The sequence below is a fragment of the Nannospalax galili genome, unplaced genomic scaffold, assembly GCF_000622305.1.
Source record: "Nannospalax galili isolate Female #2095 unplaced genomic scaffold, S.galili_v1.0 scaffold2160, whole genome shotgun sequence".
In the NCBI taxonomy this organism is placed as follows: Eukaryota; Metazoa; Chordata; class Mammalia; order Rodentia; family Spalacidae; genus Nannospalax; species Nannospalax galili.
In genome coordinates, this window is record NW_008345983.1 from 224813 (window position 1) to 244953 (window position 20141).

Genomic DNA, 20141 nt, shown 5'->3' on the forward strand with positions numbered 1-20141 from the left:
TCTAAGAAGATTCAGCGTGAAAAATTTGTAATTTTCAATATAAAGAAATTAGAAATTGAAGACTCCAGAGAAACATTTGAATATGTAATTTCATATTTATGCAACTGTGAAGGTTTAAGGAAACTTTTATGAACAAAACAAAAAAAACTATTTTTTGAAAAACCTTTTACTAGAAGGTTGTATCTTATGTTAGAGAAAATATGGCTATTAAATTGATCGAGCAGTGTGTGTATGAGAGTAAATAATCTGCTACTGTTATTTCTAGCATGTAGGTAACTGATAAAGATAAATTTTGTAAAATTATGTATATGTTAGTTAGTTTTTCTTTTAGAAAAAAAGCTAAAAATGCATTGTGAGCTACAAAGTAAAAATTAGAACTCCAAATGGGCCTGGAGATTAATTACTATTTATTTAACAATAGTTGATGTCATTTAAAATAATATTTCAGCAGGTGGCATGACGCATGCTTGTAATTCTAGCCGTGGTTAAGGGGGGTGGAAGGAGCACAAGTTCAAGGTAGCCTAGGCTACACTCAAGACGTTAAAAAAAAAATCAAATAGTATTCCATGCTAGTGAGAGTATCCAGCAAAACTAAGCTTCTTAATTTCCTGGTTCATGCAGAACTACCTTACTCCCTTATGAAAATTACATGTATGTATGATAAGATAAATCAGTCTACATATACATCTCGTTTAAAATTTCCTCTCAATACCCAACCTCACAACTGTGAAACGAGTTCACTTACTGTCTTATCTAGTGAGACCGAAGTGAATTAGCAGAACTGTTTAAGCAAAACCAACCCAAATCCTAGTTTATAAAAACCAATTTTCATCTCTGGAGAATTTGTGTATTTCTGGTACATGTATATGTTTTCACAGGTTTTGTCTGCGTTTTTGAGCCCTAATTAGGAGTACACAAATGACTGCTGTACACTGCTTGCTCAGTCTCAGTTGGCCTAGATGAACATGGGAAGGGGAGGTCCAAATACTCTTAACTGCTTTCTAGCTAAGCCTGGCAGCTGCCGTTTGAAATTTCTGAAACCAGATGGAGAGGGGCGGGCTTCTATTCTGAGAACACACTCCGGGACCTCCGGGCGAAGCGCAGATGCCGACCCTTAGGCTCCCGAAGCTGACAGCACGCCCTCCCGGGGCCCTGCGGCGCGGGGGCGCGCGTCCCAGCGGCGGCCGGTCCCGGGAAGCACACCGCGGTTCGCTCCCAGCGCCCGGCCCGCCCGGCCGCTTTTCTCCCGTCCCTCTGCCTCAGAGAAAGCCGGAGCATCCCGGGAGCCCGCGGGCTGAGGACCGCGGAGGGGGACAGGGATCGGTGGGTCGGAGAAGGAAAGCCCACAGGAAGGTCTGAGGAACAGGCCACGCGGTCTGACCGCGCCCCCGCCCCCCGGACTCAGTCAAGGTTCCGGGTGGCCGGGACAAAGGCGGCCTGAGGCGGAGCTGAACCGGCGGGCGGGGCGTGAGAAGGCGGAGTCCCAGCACCCCGGGTCACACTCCGAGGCAAGCCCGGACCCTCCCGCGCCACGGCCCAGGCCCAGGCCAACGCAGCGAGGGGGATGGGTGGGGCGGGGTCTCCTGGACGGGTGGGGCGGGGCTTGGTGGGGGCGGAGCCGTGGCGGGTGGAGCCTGTGGGGAACTGGGGGGTGAGAGGGGCGGGGCTAAGGGAGGGCGGGGTGCGGGGGGAAGAGCCTGAGAGGGGCGAGGCTGGAGCCGGAGGAATCTGCGAGGGAAGAAAGGCTGGTGAGGCGAATGGGGAGGGGCCTGTGCAGGGCGGGGCCTGTGGGGGGCGGAGCCCGGTCCTCCGGCGCAGACAGTCACAGCCCTGGAGGCGGCGGCGGTGGCGGCCGTTGGGGGCTGGGCGGAGCGGCCGCGGCTGCCCGGCGGCTGGAGCTGGCGGTGGCCTGGCGACCAGAGCGGGTGGGAGCCGGAGCGTGCCGCTGGCTGGGACGGCGGAGCGGCTGCAGGCGAGTCCCGGGAGTGCCCTCCGGTCGTCCCGCCGAGCTGAGCGGCGGGCCGAGGTAACCGCGGACGTTGGGGACAAGCGGCCCTGGCGGGGTGGCTCTGCGGGCCGGGGCTGGCTAGCCGGCCTGTTTGCAGCCGGGGTCCCTGCGCCTCCTCTGGGCCGGGCCGGGCCGGTTCTTGGCTCTCTACTGGACACACCCGGCGGGAGGCCGGGGGACCTGGGCCGCGCTTGCGCCCGCCTTGTTGCCCTGGGCGCCGCACCCTCGGCGTCCAGGCGGTCCCTGGAGCCTTTGTCTCTAGCCGAGCTCGGAGCACGCTCTCGGAGCCTCTGCAGCAGCCGCAAGCACTCCCTCGGTGTCTGTGCCACCGGGACGCCGGAGGCCGCCCTCCTCCCCTCCCCGGGTGGGACTGCCGCGCGCCGGGCTCGGCCTCCGGGCTGCGGAGTTGGGGATCTGCCATTCGTGCGGGTGCAGGGAACCAGCCAGGTCCCAGCCGGCGGCCACCCTCGGCTTTCAATCCCTACGTTTTTGCGAACTGTCAACAAAGAAATGGTCCAGCCGAGCCTAGACCGCAGAGCCAGCCGGTGGAGCCGCCTCAGGGCGCTCTTCCCTGGCTAATCTGGAAAAGCTTTCTGGCTAAAATCAAAGGTGTTACTGTGTATGCTTAAAGTACTTTTCTTTTTTTCCGTTTCGACGGCGATTTAAAAAATCTCGGTTAATTCAGTTAAAATCTGGGAAGCATATCTACACATCGGTAGAGGACGACAAAATATGGAAAGGAAATGGATTTATTTGAGGGGTAATCTAACTTTTTAAAGTGCATGAGATAAACTGTGTAGCTGTTTTTTTGATTGCTCTAGCGTGTAAATTGTAAATTCATAAATAAGGCATGTTTTGCACAAATATAATTTTGTTTGTTTTATTTTAGTTACTTATGGGAATTGTTGACTACCTTGACAGCTGAACACGGAGGAACCTGTGAACAGGTTTATTAAGAATCTGTCATCTTGAAAAATGCATTTTATGAATGTTTTGAATTAAGAAGGTGTCAACAGTGGTTTGTGATTTTTTTTTTTTTTTTCCCCACTTAAGATACTAATCTGAAACAGCTCCCTAGCAGCTGCTCAGATGTCTGAAACCGGCAAGAACTAGCCTGGAGAGCACTCATCCTTCAACAGGAAATACAGAACTACCTGCATCCTGTCTAAATGAAAGCTCTCTGATGCTCTCATTTTCAGATGCTGCATTAACACTTGGAGTGTGCAGAGGCATTGTGTGTAGATGGAAACACTGGGCATTCCCTTCAGTTTTCCCAATGTATTTTCTCATCTGTATACTTGAAACATCTACTATCACATGAACTCCAGATTTAACCATGTGTGACTGAGTTTTGAAACAAGACATCTGTTCAACAATTAAATAGATATATCCTGTGCTGTTTGAGACTATGGAACCACATCAAGTCAAACACATTCTTTTGCCAAATAGACTCTGGTGCTGTTGAATTTTACTGTAACTGGTCGTTCCAGGTCAACTTAAATGCAACTTAGGTCCAGATGGATGTGAGACCTGCATGGATGTGTGTTGGTTCTAGCCCACATAGAAGATAAAAAAAATAAAAACCTATTATGGCCAATCCTTGGGAAGAGAAAGTCTGCAAAATGGCCCAAACCAGTTTACTTCAAGGAAAGCCATTTCACTGTCGTGAGTGGGTTTTCCACAAACTTCAGCATTGCCTCCAGGAGAAAACCAACTGCTGCAACAGTGCCACCAACACTCCATCCCTTGTGGGGAATTCTGGGAATAATACTAGTGCCATCTCTGGAAAGGGGGCTGGCTGGGGTGTGCTGCTGGTGGGAGGGCCTGGCAGTGGGAAAACGGCCCTGTGCACTGAGCTCCTGTGGCCAAGTTCACCCACAAGCCTGCAGAGAGGTCTGCATCGTCAGGCCCTGGCCTTCCACTTCTGCAAAGCCCAGGACTCAGACACTTTGTGTGTTGGAGGTTTCATCAGAGGGCTGGTGGCTCAGATCTGCCACAGTGGGCTCCTTCAAGGTTATGAGGACAAGCTAAGAGATCCAGCTGTCCAAAGTCTCTTAGAGCCAGGGGAGTGTGAGAGGAACCCAGCCGAAGCATTTAAAAGGTAACAGTAAGAAGGTAGCCATGTTTCTGTTTCTGTGGAACAGTCAGTTACCTTGACTAGACCGGACAGTTGTTGGACTTAATCACTTATTGTCAGTATACCTGCTTAGTTTTACTATTAAAGGGAACAAAACTTAAGCTTTGTATTACTGCATAATATATGGCTTAAAAGTGAGGCTTAATTTTGCTGCTTTAATAATTGATGCTTTTTAAGAGTGCCTGTAAATGGTAAAGGAAATTTGTTCTCATGAGAGAGCAGTTTGCTGCAATTTCAGGGAACTAATCTGTTTTTAGTAGTATTTACTGTTTTTTTTAAATAAGAAAAGTTTTCTTTAAAACAGAGTCTGCAGGAAATTTACACTGCCAATGGAATTTTTATTCCTCTGTTAGCTAATTGAAAAGTGAGTGATGTCTATACTAACTTTCATATATATATATATATATATATGAAACACTGAACTCTTAAATCATTTTAGTACTTTGAGCGATGAAGAGAATGTTGTTTACTAACTTCAGTTAAGTATCTTTCCATGGTAAATGGATTGGTCTAAGTGAGCAAGTTGCTGTTCCCGATGGTTTTGGATACAGAATGTATTCAAGTAAACATCATTGCTTACATAAGTTTTGCCTGTCAGTCTTCTGATGACTGAAAGCAGCTGATCTGTGCCTTGCTTCTTCTCAAATCCCTCATTTTTCCATGTCTCTTTCTCCTCTACACTATTTCCTGCCAGGTCAAAGTTTGCACTCAAGTATTATAGTATATCACAGCTGAGAGGTTCGTGTGTATCTCTGAATGTGTTTCTAGGAGGGATCTGCAAAGGACTTGACCAACCACCACCAAATCAGTTTGTTTTTATGTCCTCATACCTAATGGTCTAAATCTATACATTTGAAAGTAATATCAAAAATATTTTATAATGGCAGCAAACTATGGAAGTTGCTGTTCTAAGTGATTTACAAATATTAAGCTATATAATCTTCTTAAGGACAGATGAAGTAGGTTCCTTTATTATTCCATATTATTCATGAGGAAACTGAAAAACAAAGTGGAAATTAATGTACAGGTTGGTACGTTGTGTATCTGAGATTTGAAATATATCTAATATGTATTTGTAATTGTAGGGGTAGCTTGAAAAACTTGATGAGGAATAGTTTGAAGTTATGGGTGGTAAAAGTGGAGAGCAGCAGGGCGTCTGTGCTTTAGTGCCATTTTCAGATGGGGTGTAGAGTGCTAGTGAGTAGTAGTATGGTTTGAATGGGAAACTCCCCTGCAGGCTCATGTGTTTGGAAGCTTGGTCCATAGTTGATGGTGGGCATAGCTGAAGGAAATGGGTCACTGGGGGTGGGTGTTGAGGTTACTTCACCCCACCCCATTTCCTGTGTGCTCTATGCCTCCTGACTGTGGACACACTGTGACCAGCCATCCTTGCTGCAGCCACCATGACTTCCCCACCTTGATGGATTACATTCTCTCAAACTATTAGCAGGGATAAACACCTCCTCCCTTACATTGCTTCCTGTCAGGTATCACAGCAACAAAAGGTAGCTAGTATAGGTAGTATGACGGAGGGATGAAGGCATAGAATTGAAACATGGGAGGAGTTGCTGAAGTCAGCCAAAGGGGCTTCTAACAGGTATGATGTTTTTCTAGATTTCAAATATGTAAATACTTCCAGTAATGCTTTGAGTAAAAGGCTGGGTAGGTCTTACCTTCTGTGTGCCATCAGATTCGGAGTTAACAATTTGCAAACTGATGAGGAAATCAGTTCAAACCTGTGGTACAAATTCAGTGCAATGTCAGGTTTGGTGGAGGATGCTGTGATGGAGTATTCAATATAACTTACAGCCTCTACCTAAACAGCTTGTCCTACCTAAACCACCTTTGTGAGGGACTGTTAAAAACTAAAGAGCCAAATTTTAATCTGTTTAAGCAATTTCATAAGCTAGTTGGATGATACCTAAAACTGTCACTTCCAGGAAGTATAATCTGTGTACCTGCATCGTAACTGCTTGCTGATCCTAAGCATGTTTTCCTAAAAGAAATTTTTCCTACTCAGACATTCTTCCTGTAATGGTTTTCCTGCCTGATTTTGTTACTGTTTCTGGGAAGGGAAATACGCAGTAGTTAGAGCAGTAGATTAAAACCATAGCACTGCCTTTCTGATAGAGGTGCTAAGGAGTTGGCAGTCCCAGTCTATACTTCCTCCTCATACTGCTTGCTTGGCTTTTCATCCAGTCATCCTGCAGTTCCTCATGAGCTGCAGGTCTGCTGTCTTGGATTTCCTGCCCTCCAGAACTGTGAGCCAAGTAAGCTTCTATTGTTTATACATCTCCTTCTCTGTGTTATTTTGTTATAGCAGCAGAAAGTGGACTTAGACAACTGATGTCTTTGAGTAAGCCCTTAGAAAATTGTATTAGAAATGTGTTTAATTTTGACATGATAGATGTCATTCAGCAGGTCCTCATAAAGGAGAGGACATTGTTTCATGGAGTCACGTTATTTGGGGGATATGAAAGTTAATGCACACTGATATGAATATAAAAGTAATCACAGACAAAATCTTTTTTTTTTACTTTTGACAAAAGTTTTAAAGTCAGCTTTTATATTATTAATTTTAACTTTTTAAAAATATTTAAATTATTTTTATTTTATGTCTATGAGCATTATGCCTGCATGTATGTAAGTGCACTTGTGTTGTTTAAGGGCATTGGATCCCCTGGAACTGCAGTTACAGATGGTTGTTAGCTGCCATCTAGGTGCAGGGAATTGAACCCAGTTCGTCTGCAAGAGCAACCACTGCTCTTAACCACTGAGCCATCTCTCCAGCCCCTATGCTATTAATTTTTTAGCATTTAAATTTTGATAATATTGATGGTTTCTTATAGTCACATGTAAAACAATATGGTCGTAATCTAAATTTGATAAAGAAAACAGTCATTCTCAGATGTGCAAAGCTGAGGAACCAGGAAACATGATGCTGTTATGGAAGGTGTTTTTATCTATTTAACCTTTCTCTCTTTTCAGTTTGCTTTTTTTTCCTTGTATTTTACTTAATCCTACTGGTAGAGTGTTGATGCTAGCAAAATTCCTACATGAGATTATATATGGCTGAGTGGTAACTTGTAGGTTTCTCAGATATAGTTGTCCAAAGTTTCCCCCTCTTCTCTGTCTGTCCCTCTCCCTCTCTCTCCTTCTGTCTTGCTCATTTATTCATTTATTCGTTCATTCTAAGAGCAGTGAAAGCAAATGTTTTGTGTTTTAAGCACAGGTATGCTGAGCTTTGTGCTTAGTACCGTGTGTGTGTGTGTGTGTGTGTGTGTGTGTGTGTGTGTGTGTTCAAATTGAGCTGGAGCTAAATTGCATGAACAGGTTGAATTCCTGTTTTCAAGGAGATTAGATTCTAGCGTTAATACCTGTCTTGCTTCTATGAAGAGAAATTAGGGTTGAAAACTATTTACAGTGTTCATATGCACACACGTGGCATTGATGGAATTATTTGACCTGCTGAAGAGAACATAAAGACACATTGTCCTAGTTTGTTCTTCATTGCTGTGACAAAATGCTCTGACCACTACCAACTTGAAGAGGAAAGGGTTTATTTAGCTTATGTATCCCAGGTCACAGTTCATTTGGGAGCCGAAGGTAGGAACTCAGGGCAGGAACCTGGAGGCAGGAGCTGGAGCACAGGCCATGGAGGAATGCTACTTACTGGCTTGCTTCCCGTGCTCCTGCTCAGCCTCCTGTCTTATGCAACACAGGCCCACCTACCCAGGAGTGGAACCACCCACAGTGGGCTGGGCCCTCCCACATTGCTCATCAAGAAGATGCCCCTCAGACATGGCCACAGGCCAGTCCAATAGAGGCAATTCCCCAATTGAGGCTCCTTCAATCCAGGTGTGTCAAGTTGACACTAAAGCTATCTAGCATAAATGACCCCTTGTCAACTTGACACACAAACCTCACTATTAAACCATAAACTTTACAATTTTTGTCCCCAAGATATGATGTTAATATCACAACATAAGACAATACAACCTTAAAAACCCCACAGTCCTTAAAAAATCCAAACACTTTATAAAGTCCATAGTCTCTTAATAGTCTCTTAACTGTGGGTGGGCATCTCTAAAGTCCAAAACAAGTACTGTCTTATTTCAAAGGGAATAATCGGGCATGCCTAAGCAAAACCAAAGTCCAGTAAAGTAGCTCAAGGCTGGACATCTGGGATTCACGAATGATCTTCTGTTTTCCATAGGGTTCTGGCAACTCCACTTCTCTGACTCTGCCATTCACAGCACACACAGCTCGTCTCGCAGACCCAGGCCAGCTCCATTCCACACCTACCACTGTCCTTCGTGGTCATCCCATTGTCCTGGCATCTCCAAAAAGCTGGGACCTCTACTGAAACTCAGGCTGCACCTTCACCAATGGCCTCTTCTTGCCTCTTGGGGTGCAAAGGCCTCAGATTCTCTCCATGACCCCTTCAATTCTGGGGTCTTTGCTGCAACTGAAGCTGCACTTTCACCTATGGCCTTTCCTGGCCTCTCACAGTGCCAAGCCTCAGATGCTCTCTGTGACCCCTTCACACTTTCAACACCAGAACCATGCAGGAGACTTACACATTACCAGGTCCTGCTTCCAGCTAGAGACAGAGGTTCAGGTCCCCTCTGTGTGCTGATCCCGAGGAAATACCTCCCAGAAGATTTCACCATAGTGATGCTGATTTTTTGTTACTTACAGCTGATTTTTCAGCCCAGCTAACCAGCATCAATTGTCCCAGTAACGCAAAGGTTTTACTTCAGGTTCTGGTCTCTTCTTAGCCACAGCTGATTCTTCAGCCCCAGCCGACCGGAACCCACAGATTCTCAATTCAAAATCGGCACAAACAACCCTGATAATCTCCGCTTCCCTTTGAAGCTTACAAGCCAGGCCTCCATCGTCCACAACTCTTTCAGCCTAACTGTTCTAAGCTCCACAGCAACAAACTGAGCATGCAATTGCTTTTCCAGCCCAAGTTCCAAACACTTCTACAGTCCTCCCCAGAACACCAAAGTCAGGTCTGTCATAGCAGTACCCCGCTCTCTCGGTACCAATTTCAGTCTTAGTTTGTTTCTCATTGCTGTAACAAAATACTCTGACCACTACTAACTTGGGGAGGAAAGGGTTTATTTAGTTTACGTATCCCTGGTCACAGTTCATCTGGGAGCCCAAGGTAGGAACTCAGGGCAGGAACCTGGAGGCAGGAGCTGGAGCACAGGCCATGGAGGAATGCTGCTTACTGGCTTGCTCCCCTGACCCCTGCTTAGCCTGCTTTCTTAGGCAACACAGGCCCACCTGCCCAGGGGTGGCACCACACACAGTGGGCTGGGCCCTCCCACATCACTCATCAAGAAGATGTCCTTCAGACATGGCCACAGGCCAGTCCAATAGAGACAATTTCCCAATTGAGGCTCCCTCAACCCAGGTGTGTCAAGTTGACACTAAAGCTATCCAGCACACACATTGATTACTTACTTTATTCATAATTAATTGCATATGTTTTCAGTTTTTTTTTCTTTACCCATTTCTGTTACATGAAGGAATTAAGTTGATAATGTTTACTTTTTTGTTTGTGTTGAGCACTTAAGGCCAGTTTCTGTCTTTCTGCTTCCCCCTCGGGCTTTTATTATAAAGCTATAGCTTTGCCAAAACAACAACAACAACAAAAAACTGTAGCTTTGCTCCCAGTGTGTCTTCTGCAGAGGTAGAGCTAGTTCCATCATTTCCTATTAGCCCTGTGACCATTAAGCAAACTCCACGTACTTCTGGGGAATTATGAGGTGTGGGGGTAGCTTCAGGAGCAGGACCAATGCTGTCATTTATTCAGCTACAAACTTCCTGCCTCGCTTTCCTCTAATGATTCTTTAAGGGTTAGATGGATGGGACCTGGGAAATCCTCAAACTGCCTCCCAGACCTTTCTTGTATCTGTTAGGGTTAATGGATGGTACCCAAAAGTCCTCAAAGTATCTGCCAGGCCTTCCTCTCCTGGGTCTGTTAGGTGTAGGTGAATGGTACCCTGAAGTCCTGGTGTCTGCCCTAGGTCGTCCTGCTCCCTCTTTTATTTCAGACTGATGCTCCACAGGACCAGGTGGGAACTTTTTAATGGTGTCACTTTCCTTCTGGTATTACATATTAAGTGTAAATGGAATAGAATTGTTATGAAAGGTTAAAAATGAATGACTCTCGGTGTTCAGAGTTTCTCAGGAATGTCTGTTAATGGTAAAAGGTGGCAGACTTGCAAGAAAGATCTCAAGCTGAGAGACCAAAAGCCCCATGCTTATTTATTCCAGGCAGGAACCCTGGAGAGCCAGTCTTCTTTCTCATGCTCTTACCTCCCGAGCATCCCTCTTGCAGCTGTCCCCAGGCTCTTAACAGGTTTTGCTTGCTTACACATGCATCTTTTGTTCCCTCCTCTATCCAGTATATACCCCTTTATTGCCTAGTTGAGGAGCTGAGGAACTTTTCATATCTATACTAATACTTTGTTAGCACTTTGCTAAATAATTACCATTTAATGAATGTATAATGTTACTTGCCTATCTAAAATATTTCCTAATCTAACTGAAAGAAGGCTAAGGTCTTTGAATAAGAAAATTGAATTATCTTGCTGTTTAGATTAGTTTTTAAAATGCACACCGGACTAGTGTAGTGATTATTAATTTATTAACCTGCTGTCTGCTTGTTAGCATGTATGAACTGGCACCAGTCTAGATAGTTGGGTGGCCAGGTGTCAGTTTTCTGCCTGGGCTCTCTCTTCAACAAAGGCTCAGAGCAGAGGGGCTGCTTCCTTCTGTGCTCTTTTATGTTGGTGGCAAAATACTCCATTCCTCGTCCTGTCTTTAATAACTAATGTTATGTACAATAAGTCTGATTTTCCATCTTAAGTACTGTTAAGTTAAATGACCCGTGTAAAAATGTCTTTGTCTTTGTAAATAAAGCAGAAACAATCAGCCCGTTTTCACACACAGGAGTTTTGCAGTTATCTGTCTTGCAGTCAGGTCCTGTTCACTTTGGTTGTGTCATTTTACTTTAAGGTGGCTTCTACTCTCCCAAACCTCCCTTTCTCTTCCTCCTAGGAAGGATTGTTTCTCTACAAAAATAATTTGTCTTTTTCCTAATTGGTTTTCTTGCATACTTGGGTACTGAGTACTGAGTGCTTTTCCTCCCTTGCTGGTGCTCTTTGTATTTGCTGACCCCGCGTCCTCTGCCTCTTATCACTCTTGTTAGACTGGCATGACATGGTCACTCCTGTTTACAGATTTTTTTATTCACTTTAGATAATTTAAATTATGATTTTAGATCAGAGAGAATAAAGTGATGCCTTAGAAGTTGACATCTTTTGAACTGTTTATTTATTTTATTATTTTTATTTTATGTGTATCCGTGTATTGCCTACATGTAGATAAGTGCACCCCTGTTGTGCAATGCCCTCAGAGGTCAGAAGATGCTTTCAGTTATGGATAGTTGTTAGCTGCCATATGTGTGCTGGGATTCGAACCTGGGTCTTCTACAAGAACAACTAGTGTTCTTAGCCACTGAGCCATCTCTCCAGCCCCAGAAGTTGAAATCTTTTTTACTCAGTTCAGGATTTGTAAGTTCACTTACACACGCACATTTTTATTTGTTCCTCAGGAAGGTTCTCTTTGTTCCTCCATAGCAGTAACATGGGGTCTGAGGCAGCTGCTGTCTGCCTGTAGGGCTGACATGCTCTGATTTGAGTCCATTCCCAGATTCTGTTTTACACACAGACCATTTCATTTGCTTACATATTCTAGAAACACCTTCTCTCTCTCTCCAAATCACCTTTCAGTCTGTCTTGAATGTGTCTGTTAGTGGAGCTTCTTTCTCCTTCCTGTCACCCTGATTCTGCTTATCTTACTGAAATGTGATTTTTGTCATACAAATTCACAGAAAGATGTGGATGCAGCATTGCCTTTGAGCTTGTGACTCAGCTTGCCTTGCTGTAGGTGATGTTCAGAGTTTCCAGTGACTCCATCCTTTGGTGTTTCTTCCTCTGGTTTCTCTCAGGATTTCCACACAAAGCATCCTCAGATGTTCTTAATGTACGCTGTCCTGTTTGAATCTAGTGATGTGGTTATCTGTAGATGCACCTATCTAACATGGTAGCAATCAAATCTGCTGCCATCCTGATTGGCACCTGTCTTTTTCACTTGACCACCCCTCACCAACCATTGGTCAGACTTGATTCTCTGCTGGGTTTCTATTCCTTCCTTCCTTCCTTCCTTCCTTCCTTCCTTCCTTCCTTCCTTCCTTCCTTCCTTCCTTTCTTTTTTTGAACTTATTTATTTGTGTGTGTGTGGTGGTGGTGGTGGTGGTGGTGGGGTGCTTCTGCCACAACATGCTTGTGAAGATAAGACGATAACTTACGGAAATCGGTTCTCTCCTTCCACCATGTGAGTCCTAGGGATTGAATTTAGGTCAGTAGACTTGGCAGTGGGTACATTCTCTCTCTCTCTCTCTCTCTCTCTCTCTCTCTCTCTCTCAACACATACACACACACACACACACACACACACACACACACAGTAGTAAAAAACCAAACATTGTAGCACAATATAATACCAAAGTACACTAATTTGATATGTATGTGCTGAGAAATGACAGTTGTAAAATATTGAAAGTTTTTGTTTCACTATTTAGTTTTTGGAAGAGCAGAAAATTTTGTGTGTAGAGTGAAAGCATGACTCGCAACACACAGAAGTCTTTCATGCATACATGTTGGCATACTACACCTGGCAGCATGCATGGTTATAAAGCATACCTCTTATGTGTTAGAACAAAGGCTACAGTGATATCACCAACTGGTCACCTGCTGCTATCCCATGTACTTTGACAAAGCACCAAGAATATCAATTAGATCATGTTACCTGCTTATACCTGCCAGTAGCCTTTTTAGAGTAAAACCTGAACTCTTCATGGTTTATCCCTAGGTTTGGCCTTTGACCTTGCCCTGTAGTGCTTTGACCCCGATCTTTGCTTTTGGTCCACAACACTGCCTTTATTCTGTTCTTGAAATAGGCTATGTTCTGGCCAGCACATTTTTGTGTGACTATTTCTCCTATGAGCATATCTGTATTTTACCTCTTCCTTTGAGTCTTCAGAAGTCCCCATACTCAGTACTTTTTTCTTTTCTTCCCCTTGTGGTGCCGAGGAGGCTCAAGCTCAGGGAATTACACAAGCTAGGCAAGCACTCTACTGCTAAGCTCTACCCCTGCTCTCAGCCATCTTAGATCTTAGCATCCTACTTTCTTTTCTTTATTTCTTAATATGATCTGGGCTTATTCTGGACTTTTTGTTTTTTGAGACAGGGTCTCCCTGTAGCCCCAGCTGACCTGGAACTCACTATGTAGACCAGGCTGGCCTTGAACCCACAGAGATCCGCCTGCCTCTGCTTCCCAAATGCTGGAATTAAAGGTGTGCACCATCATGCCTAAGCTCTATTCTAGACATTTTTAAACTTTAGCTTTCTGTCTGCTTTTGGAAATGAGCCAGGGTACTTGGATGTCAGGGTTAGAAATACAGTAAGAGTCAGTAACTATTGAACTAATGGCCAACTACTTGCATGATTTTTACAGTTTTAACCACATTCAATTTTTAAATATTCCATTTTTTGTGAAGTAATTTATACATATAGTTATATGTGCTACATATTGTAAATGAAGGGATTTCTTTTAAAAAACTCTGCCATATTCTTAAGGGAATGAAAGTGAAAAAGCCCAAGAGTGTCTTAGCTTTGCTGTCTTTTCTCAGGAGGCCTGAGCCTGGGACACCACAGGGATCCCAGGGCCCATTTTGGAAGCCACAAATGTGTGTGGAGAATAGTGCACTTAGCAGCATTGTGTGTAACTTTTTAAAGATTAAAACAAAAATATTTATGTGTATGTGTGTGTGCCTGTATGAATGTATGCCATGTGAATGTGGGTACACTCGGAGGCCAGAAGAGGGTGGCAGATCCTTTGGATCTAGAGTTACAGGTGGTTGTGATCCAACCTACGTGGGTGCTGGGAAGTGAAGTTGGCTTGTCTGAAGTACAGCAATCACTTTTAACTGCTGAGTCATCTCTCTGCTCCCCAATTCTTTAATATTCTGCTCGTTTTTACATAGGGAGTGTAACAGACATGCAGTGTTCACTTCCATTCTTTGCACTATTATTCATTTGCTGTCACTGTTAGAGATCATTTACGATGGACCCATTTACTTCTGTGAAGCAGCACTGTGTTGCTCAAATGTACTTAGGTCTATAGGAAGAGACCTCAGCTTCCACAGCGAGGAGACATGGTCAAAGTTTTCAAACTTGAAGTGTTACCACTGGAAGCTACAGCTCTCCCCAACCCTCCGTCCTGTGCACACATAGGTAGCATGTGCTGCTGTGTCTTCTGTTGTCCTGGGGTTCATTCATTTGTCTATGTGGGGAACATCCCTGTCCTAGATCATGTCCTAGGTGCCAGGGCATGCAATAAGCAGAGAGGCAGAAGTCCTGTGTGTTTACTGAGCCAGAGGAGGAGCTTGGTGCACAAGTTAAGAAGACTATGTAGAGCAGTGTGTGTCCTGAGGAAAACCAAGGTGGGGCAGGAGTGACTTGCTGGGGAGGCAGAGGGTTGCTTCCATACAGGGATGGGTAGGGTGTTTGGAAGGAAATTTGACAAAAGCCCTTCAGACACAGGAAATGCCAAGTCTTGGCAAAGTTAGTTTAATGTCTAAGAACACAAGGGCTAGTAGAGAGTGAGCAAGGTGTGTAAGTGGGAGCCTGAGGGATCTTTAGAAGGCTATGAGGATGCTCATTTCTTCTCTGAGCAGAGTGGAAGCCATGGAAGCCTTTAAGACAAGAAACAAACCTTTTCTGACACGTGGTCACACTGGCTGGTATGTGAGAATAGGGTGGTGTGAACTGAAACAAGGAAACCAATAAACTGCTAGTGCAGTGATTAGCCCGGTAATCAGCACAGAGCTGTAGTGCCTCGGACTTAGGTGAGGTGAAGGACCCAGCGAAGGTGTGTGTTCTGAGTTTGCTTTCCAGACTGATCTGAGAGCAGGTCTTGGCATGGTTGATACAGTGAGGAAAGTTTTATCTTACTGACAGCAGGAATGAATTCAAGGAGAAGATGACCAACCTGGGAAATTCTTCTGAGCTGCTGGAGAAGCATATGGCTCTTGGGTTGTTTTCAAAAAGAGATAGGACAGGGCATTTGACAAGGAGGAGAGTAATGAAGAGATGAGTGTACTAATTCAAGGAGCAAGGGCAGAGTGCTGGGAATTGTTGAGAGGGTGATATGGGTGGAATGTGATGAACAAGTGGACAGGGTAAGAGACTAGAGGGTGGATCCGTTCTGTGTTCACAGTTAGAGAGCAGCAGAGCTGTGCAGATGAGTGCACCAGTCAGTACAGTAGACCAGGGCAGTAGCTATCTTCTAACATGCACATACATATTTCTGTAGTTGCTAGACTAGGGTGATGTGGAGGGCTTCTGGAGTCACCTACTGTTGAAAACATTTGAGTTATCTAGTTCTGTCTCTTTTGCCAGTAGGTTATTGATCTCATGTTCCTACTTGTTTCCTGATTTTTTTACATTTATTTCTTTATGTGTGTGTGTGGGCATGCATGTGCAATAGCACATGTGTGGAGGTCAAGAAACAACCTGCAAGAGTTTATTCTCCTATTCTACCATGTAAGTCCCAGGGATCAAACTCAGGGCATCAGATCTGGCAGTAAGTGCCTTTACCCACTAAGCCATTTTGCTGGCCCCTATAATAATTTTTTTAAAAGATTTTATTTTTAAATTTTGTATTTGAGTGTGGATTGATTTGTGCACATGAGTGCACTGCCTGTGAAGGCCAGAAGACGACTTTGGATTGCTTGGAGCTGGCTATAATCTGCCTAATGTGGGTGTTAGAAACTAAACTCATGTCATTTGTAAGAGGAGCATGTGTTCTTAAAACACTGAGCCATCTCTCCAGCCCCTGTAATAATCTTTAAGTGTATGCTGGTGTGTTTGATAGTCACAGTATTCCTGACAGAGTCATCAGCAGAGAGACTCCTTGACCTTCGTGGACCAGTGATACCTGGGGGCAGATGCCCTCAGGTCTTAGCTGGGGCTTCTTTGTGGTATTTGCAAACCTCTGGTTGATCGATCTTCTTTGCCAAGTTTTCCCCCACCTTTTACCAGGTCCTATGGGCATCTCAACTCCTTAGGGCTCAGAAGTTCAGGTCTTCCTCAAGTAATATTTCTGCTCAGCTCTGTAGCATCCTGCCCTTTGCAGCCTCAGATATCTCTAGCACTCTTGTGTTTTGTTTGTATTTAAAGTCAACACTGTACCTTGAGCAGAATTTGGCTGGGAGTATACAGACTAAGACTTTCTTGCTGGCCCGCAGACACACTTGGCCTACTTCCTCAGCCTTTTAAACACGGCCTGGAATCTAGCAGACATACCTTGGGGAAAATTAATCGTGTGTGTAGGACACTTCAAATTTGCACTTTGTTCTCTAAAGCAAACCTGACTGACCTCTAGTAGATGTGCTGGTTTGGTTCCTGGCTGAGTCCCCTGGTGGGCCAATTCAATTACCGGTGGTTTGCACCTGTAATCATGCAGATGCTCCCAAGAGGCTGATTCCTCCAGAGTTCTAGTTCATCTGGGCTTCTTGTTTTCATAGCACTCTCCTGTCTTTGTAGATGCAGATGTTGTAATCTGGCCATTTTCTCTCCTGGCTCACGGAGTTCTGTGCTGTTGCTGCTGTTCCATCTTGCAGAATAGGTGAATGGAATGAATACTCTGGCTCAGCCCATTTTATGTGTTTGTGCCTTTTGTTACTTCCTTAAAAACAATTCTATTCCTGTTCTTGTTTATCTGATTGTTGCTTGTGGCCTTTTGGAGTCCTGGAAAGCTTCGTAGATTTCTTCATGGGTGTCTATATGAACTCTCATCTGGGCGCTGCTCTTTCTGACCAGTGACTCTTGCACCCACCCAGCTTCTGTCTGGATCTCTAACCTAGTGTTCTGATGCTTTGCTCTCTCTGCTCCAGTATTAGTGAGGTTGCTTTTCCATCCCCAGCCTCAGTGCTCTCTGCAATGAGGGCAGAACTTTGAAATGTAAAGTTCTTCTTTCAACCTTACACTAGCAATTTTCTATCTTCCATGTTGACTCAAAATGTCTTTCCATTCACTTGTTGTTCTGTTTCTTGTACTTGCACATGTTTGACTGTGGCTGGCTATGCTTTTACCTCTTATGTTTCATAGTCCATGTTGGCCTTGGTCAGGGTCTCAGAAACAGACCCCACATGTTGGTCATACTTACTTAATTATCAATTATATTTGCTGGGTTGTTGTTGTTATTGTTAGTGGTAAATGGATAGATAATATTTTATCCCCAACTGATTGGAAATACCAGCTATACTCTTTTTTTTCTGTCTTACATGTGCTTTAATTTATTGGGTGGATGATTTTGTTTTTGAGAAAAGAAAATACAACCTAAGTTTGTTTTCTCAAAAGTAGACAAGATTAAAAATTATTAGTACTTTTCATCATCTGTAAAAAACAAACAAAAATCCCAGATAAAGCCTAGGTGTGTTTTGTTATGTTTTGTTTTGCTTTGAGACAGCCTCTCCCTCTAGCCCTAGCTGGCCTGGAACTCACTATGTAGAACAGGCTAGCCTCAATCTCACAGAGATCTACTTGCCTCTGCCTCCTGAGTGCTGGGATTAAAGGTATGTGCCACGATGCCCAGCAAAACTGTTTTCTGTTTTTTGATTTTAATAACCCAGTAATTTGTTAATAAAATGTGTGCTCAGCTGATATAGAGAGTTCTAGATTTAGAGTTAACTTGCTAGTTAAGCAGGCCTCGCAGATGGTCACGAGTGCTCCATCACTGAGCTAGCCCTTAGCTGGATAATAGACGGATTCTGAATTTCACATGAGTAGGGAGACTTCAGACTGGACCTGCAAGTATAATCTGGTAATGTTACACTGTTAGTCAGCTTTCTGTCTCAATGACGAGTATGTGAGGAAACCAATTTAAAAAGAAAGGCTGCTTTTGGCACACAAGTTTGGAGGCCCAGTCCTTGAGGAGGTGAACCTACTGTCTTAGGCCTTCATTGGGGACTGGCAGGCAGTGGGGGGGGGGTGGCTTTAGCAGGCATGTGCAAAGCAAATCTGTTCACCTTGTGGCTGGGGAATGAAGAGAAGAGACCTGGGTCCCACAGACCTCTTCAAGGGCATGCCTCATGTCCTGAAGCCCTCCACCTAGCCTCCCCAAGTTCCACTGCCTTCTAATAGCACTGAGACCACACCTTCACTGACACACCTGGCGCACAAGCCTTCAGGGGATACTCACCCAAACTACAGCCTACCTGTCTTCTACCTTGAAAAATTACTGAACTAGCAAGTCATTGATAGTGAAAGAGTGTAGACACTAGGAAGCATTAACTCTGAGGGCATGTTTTAGTCAGTAATCATTCACAACTGCCAAGTCTGGCATGTAGCAGTGACACGATATACCTGGGTAGTCTTTGGATAGTGAAAGAGCACACTTACATCTCACAGAAACCAGCCTACCTGCTGGGTCTTGGGTGGCACCCCTCACTTTTTCTCCCTGGTAGAGAACGAATGAGCTAGTATCTGGGATCTCCAGTAAAGACACTGATATCCCCATTTAGGAGACTTTACCCTCATGACTCTGTATCCCATACCTAGCTTTGGAGGTGGGATTTTAAGATGTGGATTTTGACAGTCCACAGATGATTGGTTCTATTTTACTTCTTTAAGGAGAAGATAAATAATCATACATTACAATATTGATTTAGATTGCGAGTTAGTTCCTGTAGCCAGCCTGTCCTATGAGAGGCAAACTGCTTTTAAATACCTAGGGGCTGTCACTTCAGACTTGCTTCTTTATCTCTGGAATCAGATCAGCTGAACTTAGTTCTGCTTTCATGATGCTGTAGAGAGGGATGGGAAGTTAGAAACTCTTTTTTGGGTACAAGGTATGAAAATCATAAAAATCTTCAAGTATATAAGAATAAATTTAGGAATGGAACTTGTATCAGGGAAGGTTCAGAATAAGACCTGTGCTGGAACTCTGCATAGAAGTGATAAATGATTTGTTCCAAGGAGTTAATTCCTATCGTATGTAGGCTAGAGACCTTCAAGGTGTGCAGCTGGTGGCTGGAGACCCATGAAAGTGGACCTGAGTTAAAAGCTCTGGTCTGAATTTAAAAGCATTAGATGAATCAGCAGAACAGATGGTGTTCTCATTTGAAAGCCTGTGTTCCTAAGACCCGAATATAGCTGGGGTTTTTTTTGTTTTGTTTTGTTTTAAGTTTGTTTTTTGAATCTGAAGACAAGATGAGATTGGTAGTCAGCCTTCAGCAGATTGGATGAAAGTCATTGTTTGGAACATTAACCTCTACCAGAAACACAGACACACCCAGAAGAATGGTAGACCAAAGTATGGGTACCCTGTGACGTAGTCAAGTTGACACATAAAACTAACAAGTCTGTAGGAGCTGAATATAAGCCAACAATGGATCATTTATGATTACGTTTTTACAAACTATAACACTGGGTTGAAAAGCACTGTTCTATCATCAGAACTATTACCTTCTTATTCCTGAGTTTTGTGAGTTCTTTATATATTCTGGATAGAAATCTTTAGCCAGAGATTTCCTTTATAAATATATTAGGTCACTCGTTCCTCACTTAGCAAGTGTTTCTCCATCAGTCACTCTCTGCAGGGTCCTGGGAGGGCAGGGGTGAATGCCTCTGGTGACTCCTTCTCTTCCCTGGAGATCTGGAGGGTAGATGCCAGTTCTACAGCCACTGATGATCACAGTTTGAGGGCCTGGATGTGCGTGTGTACCCCTTTTCCAGGTTCCGACTGAAGGCTTGTGATAAGCAGGACCTCTGTGGCATTTGAACTGAGCTGCAGAGGGTGGAGCACAGAGGGAATGTTTTAGTCAAGAGCATGTCCAGCACAAAGGAGGGT

General features: G+C 44.2%; 1 protein-coding gene across 3 annotated transcripts in view; it reads left to right on the top strand.

Moving 5' to 3' along the window:
- The first annotated feature begins 1806 nt into the window (after nt 1-1806).
- The window catches only part of Ankrd50 (ankyrin repeat domain 50), a 35895-nt gene continuing 17560 nt past the window's right edge, over nt 1807-20141 (top strand). The window contains exons 1-3 of one of the 3 annotated variants that reach the window (XM_017800400.2): nt 1807-2026; nt 2898-2955; nt 3062-4109. In XM_017800400.2, coding sequence (XP_017655889.1) covers nt 3598-4109 — 512 coding nt within the window. In that variant the 5' untranslated portion in view covers nt 1807-2026; nt 2898-2955; nt 3062-3597. The remainder of the gene's footprint in view (nt 2027-2897; nt 2956-3061; nt 4110-20141) is intronic. The other 2 variants (XM_029567907.1, XM_029567908.1) reach the window with 2 other exon arrangements.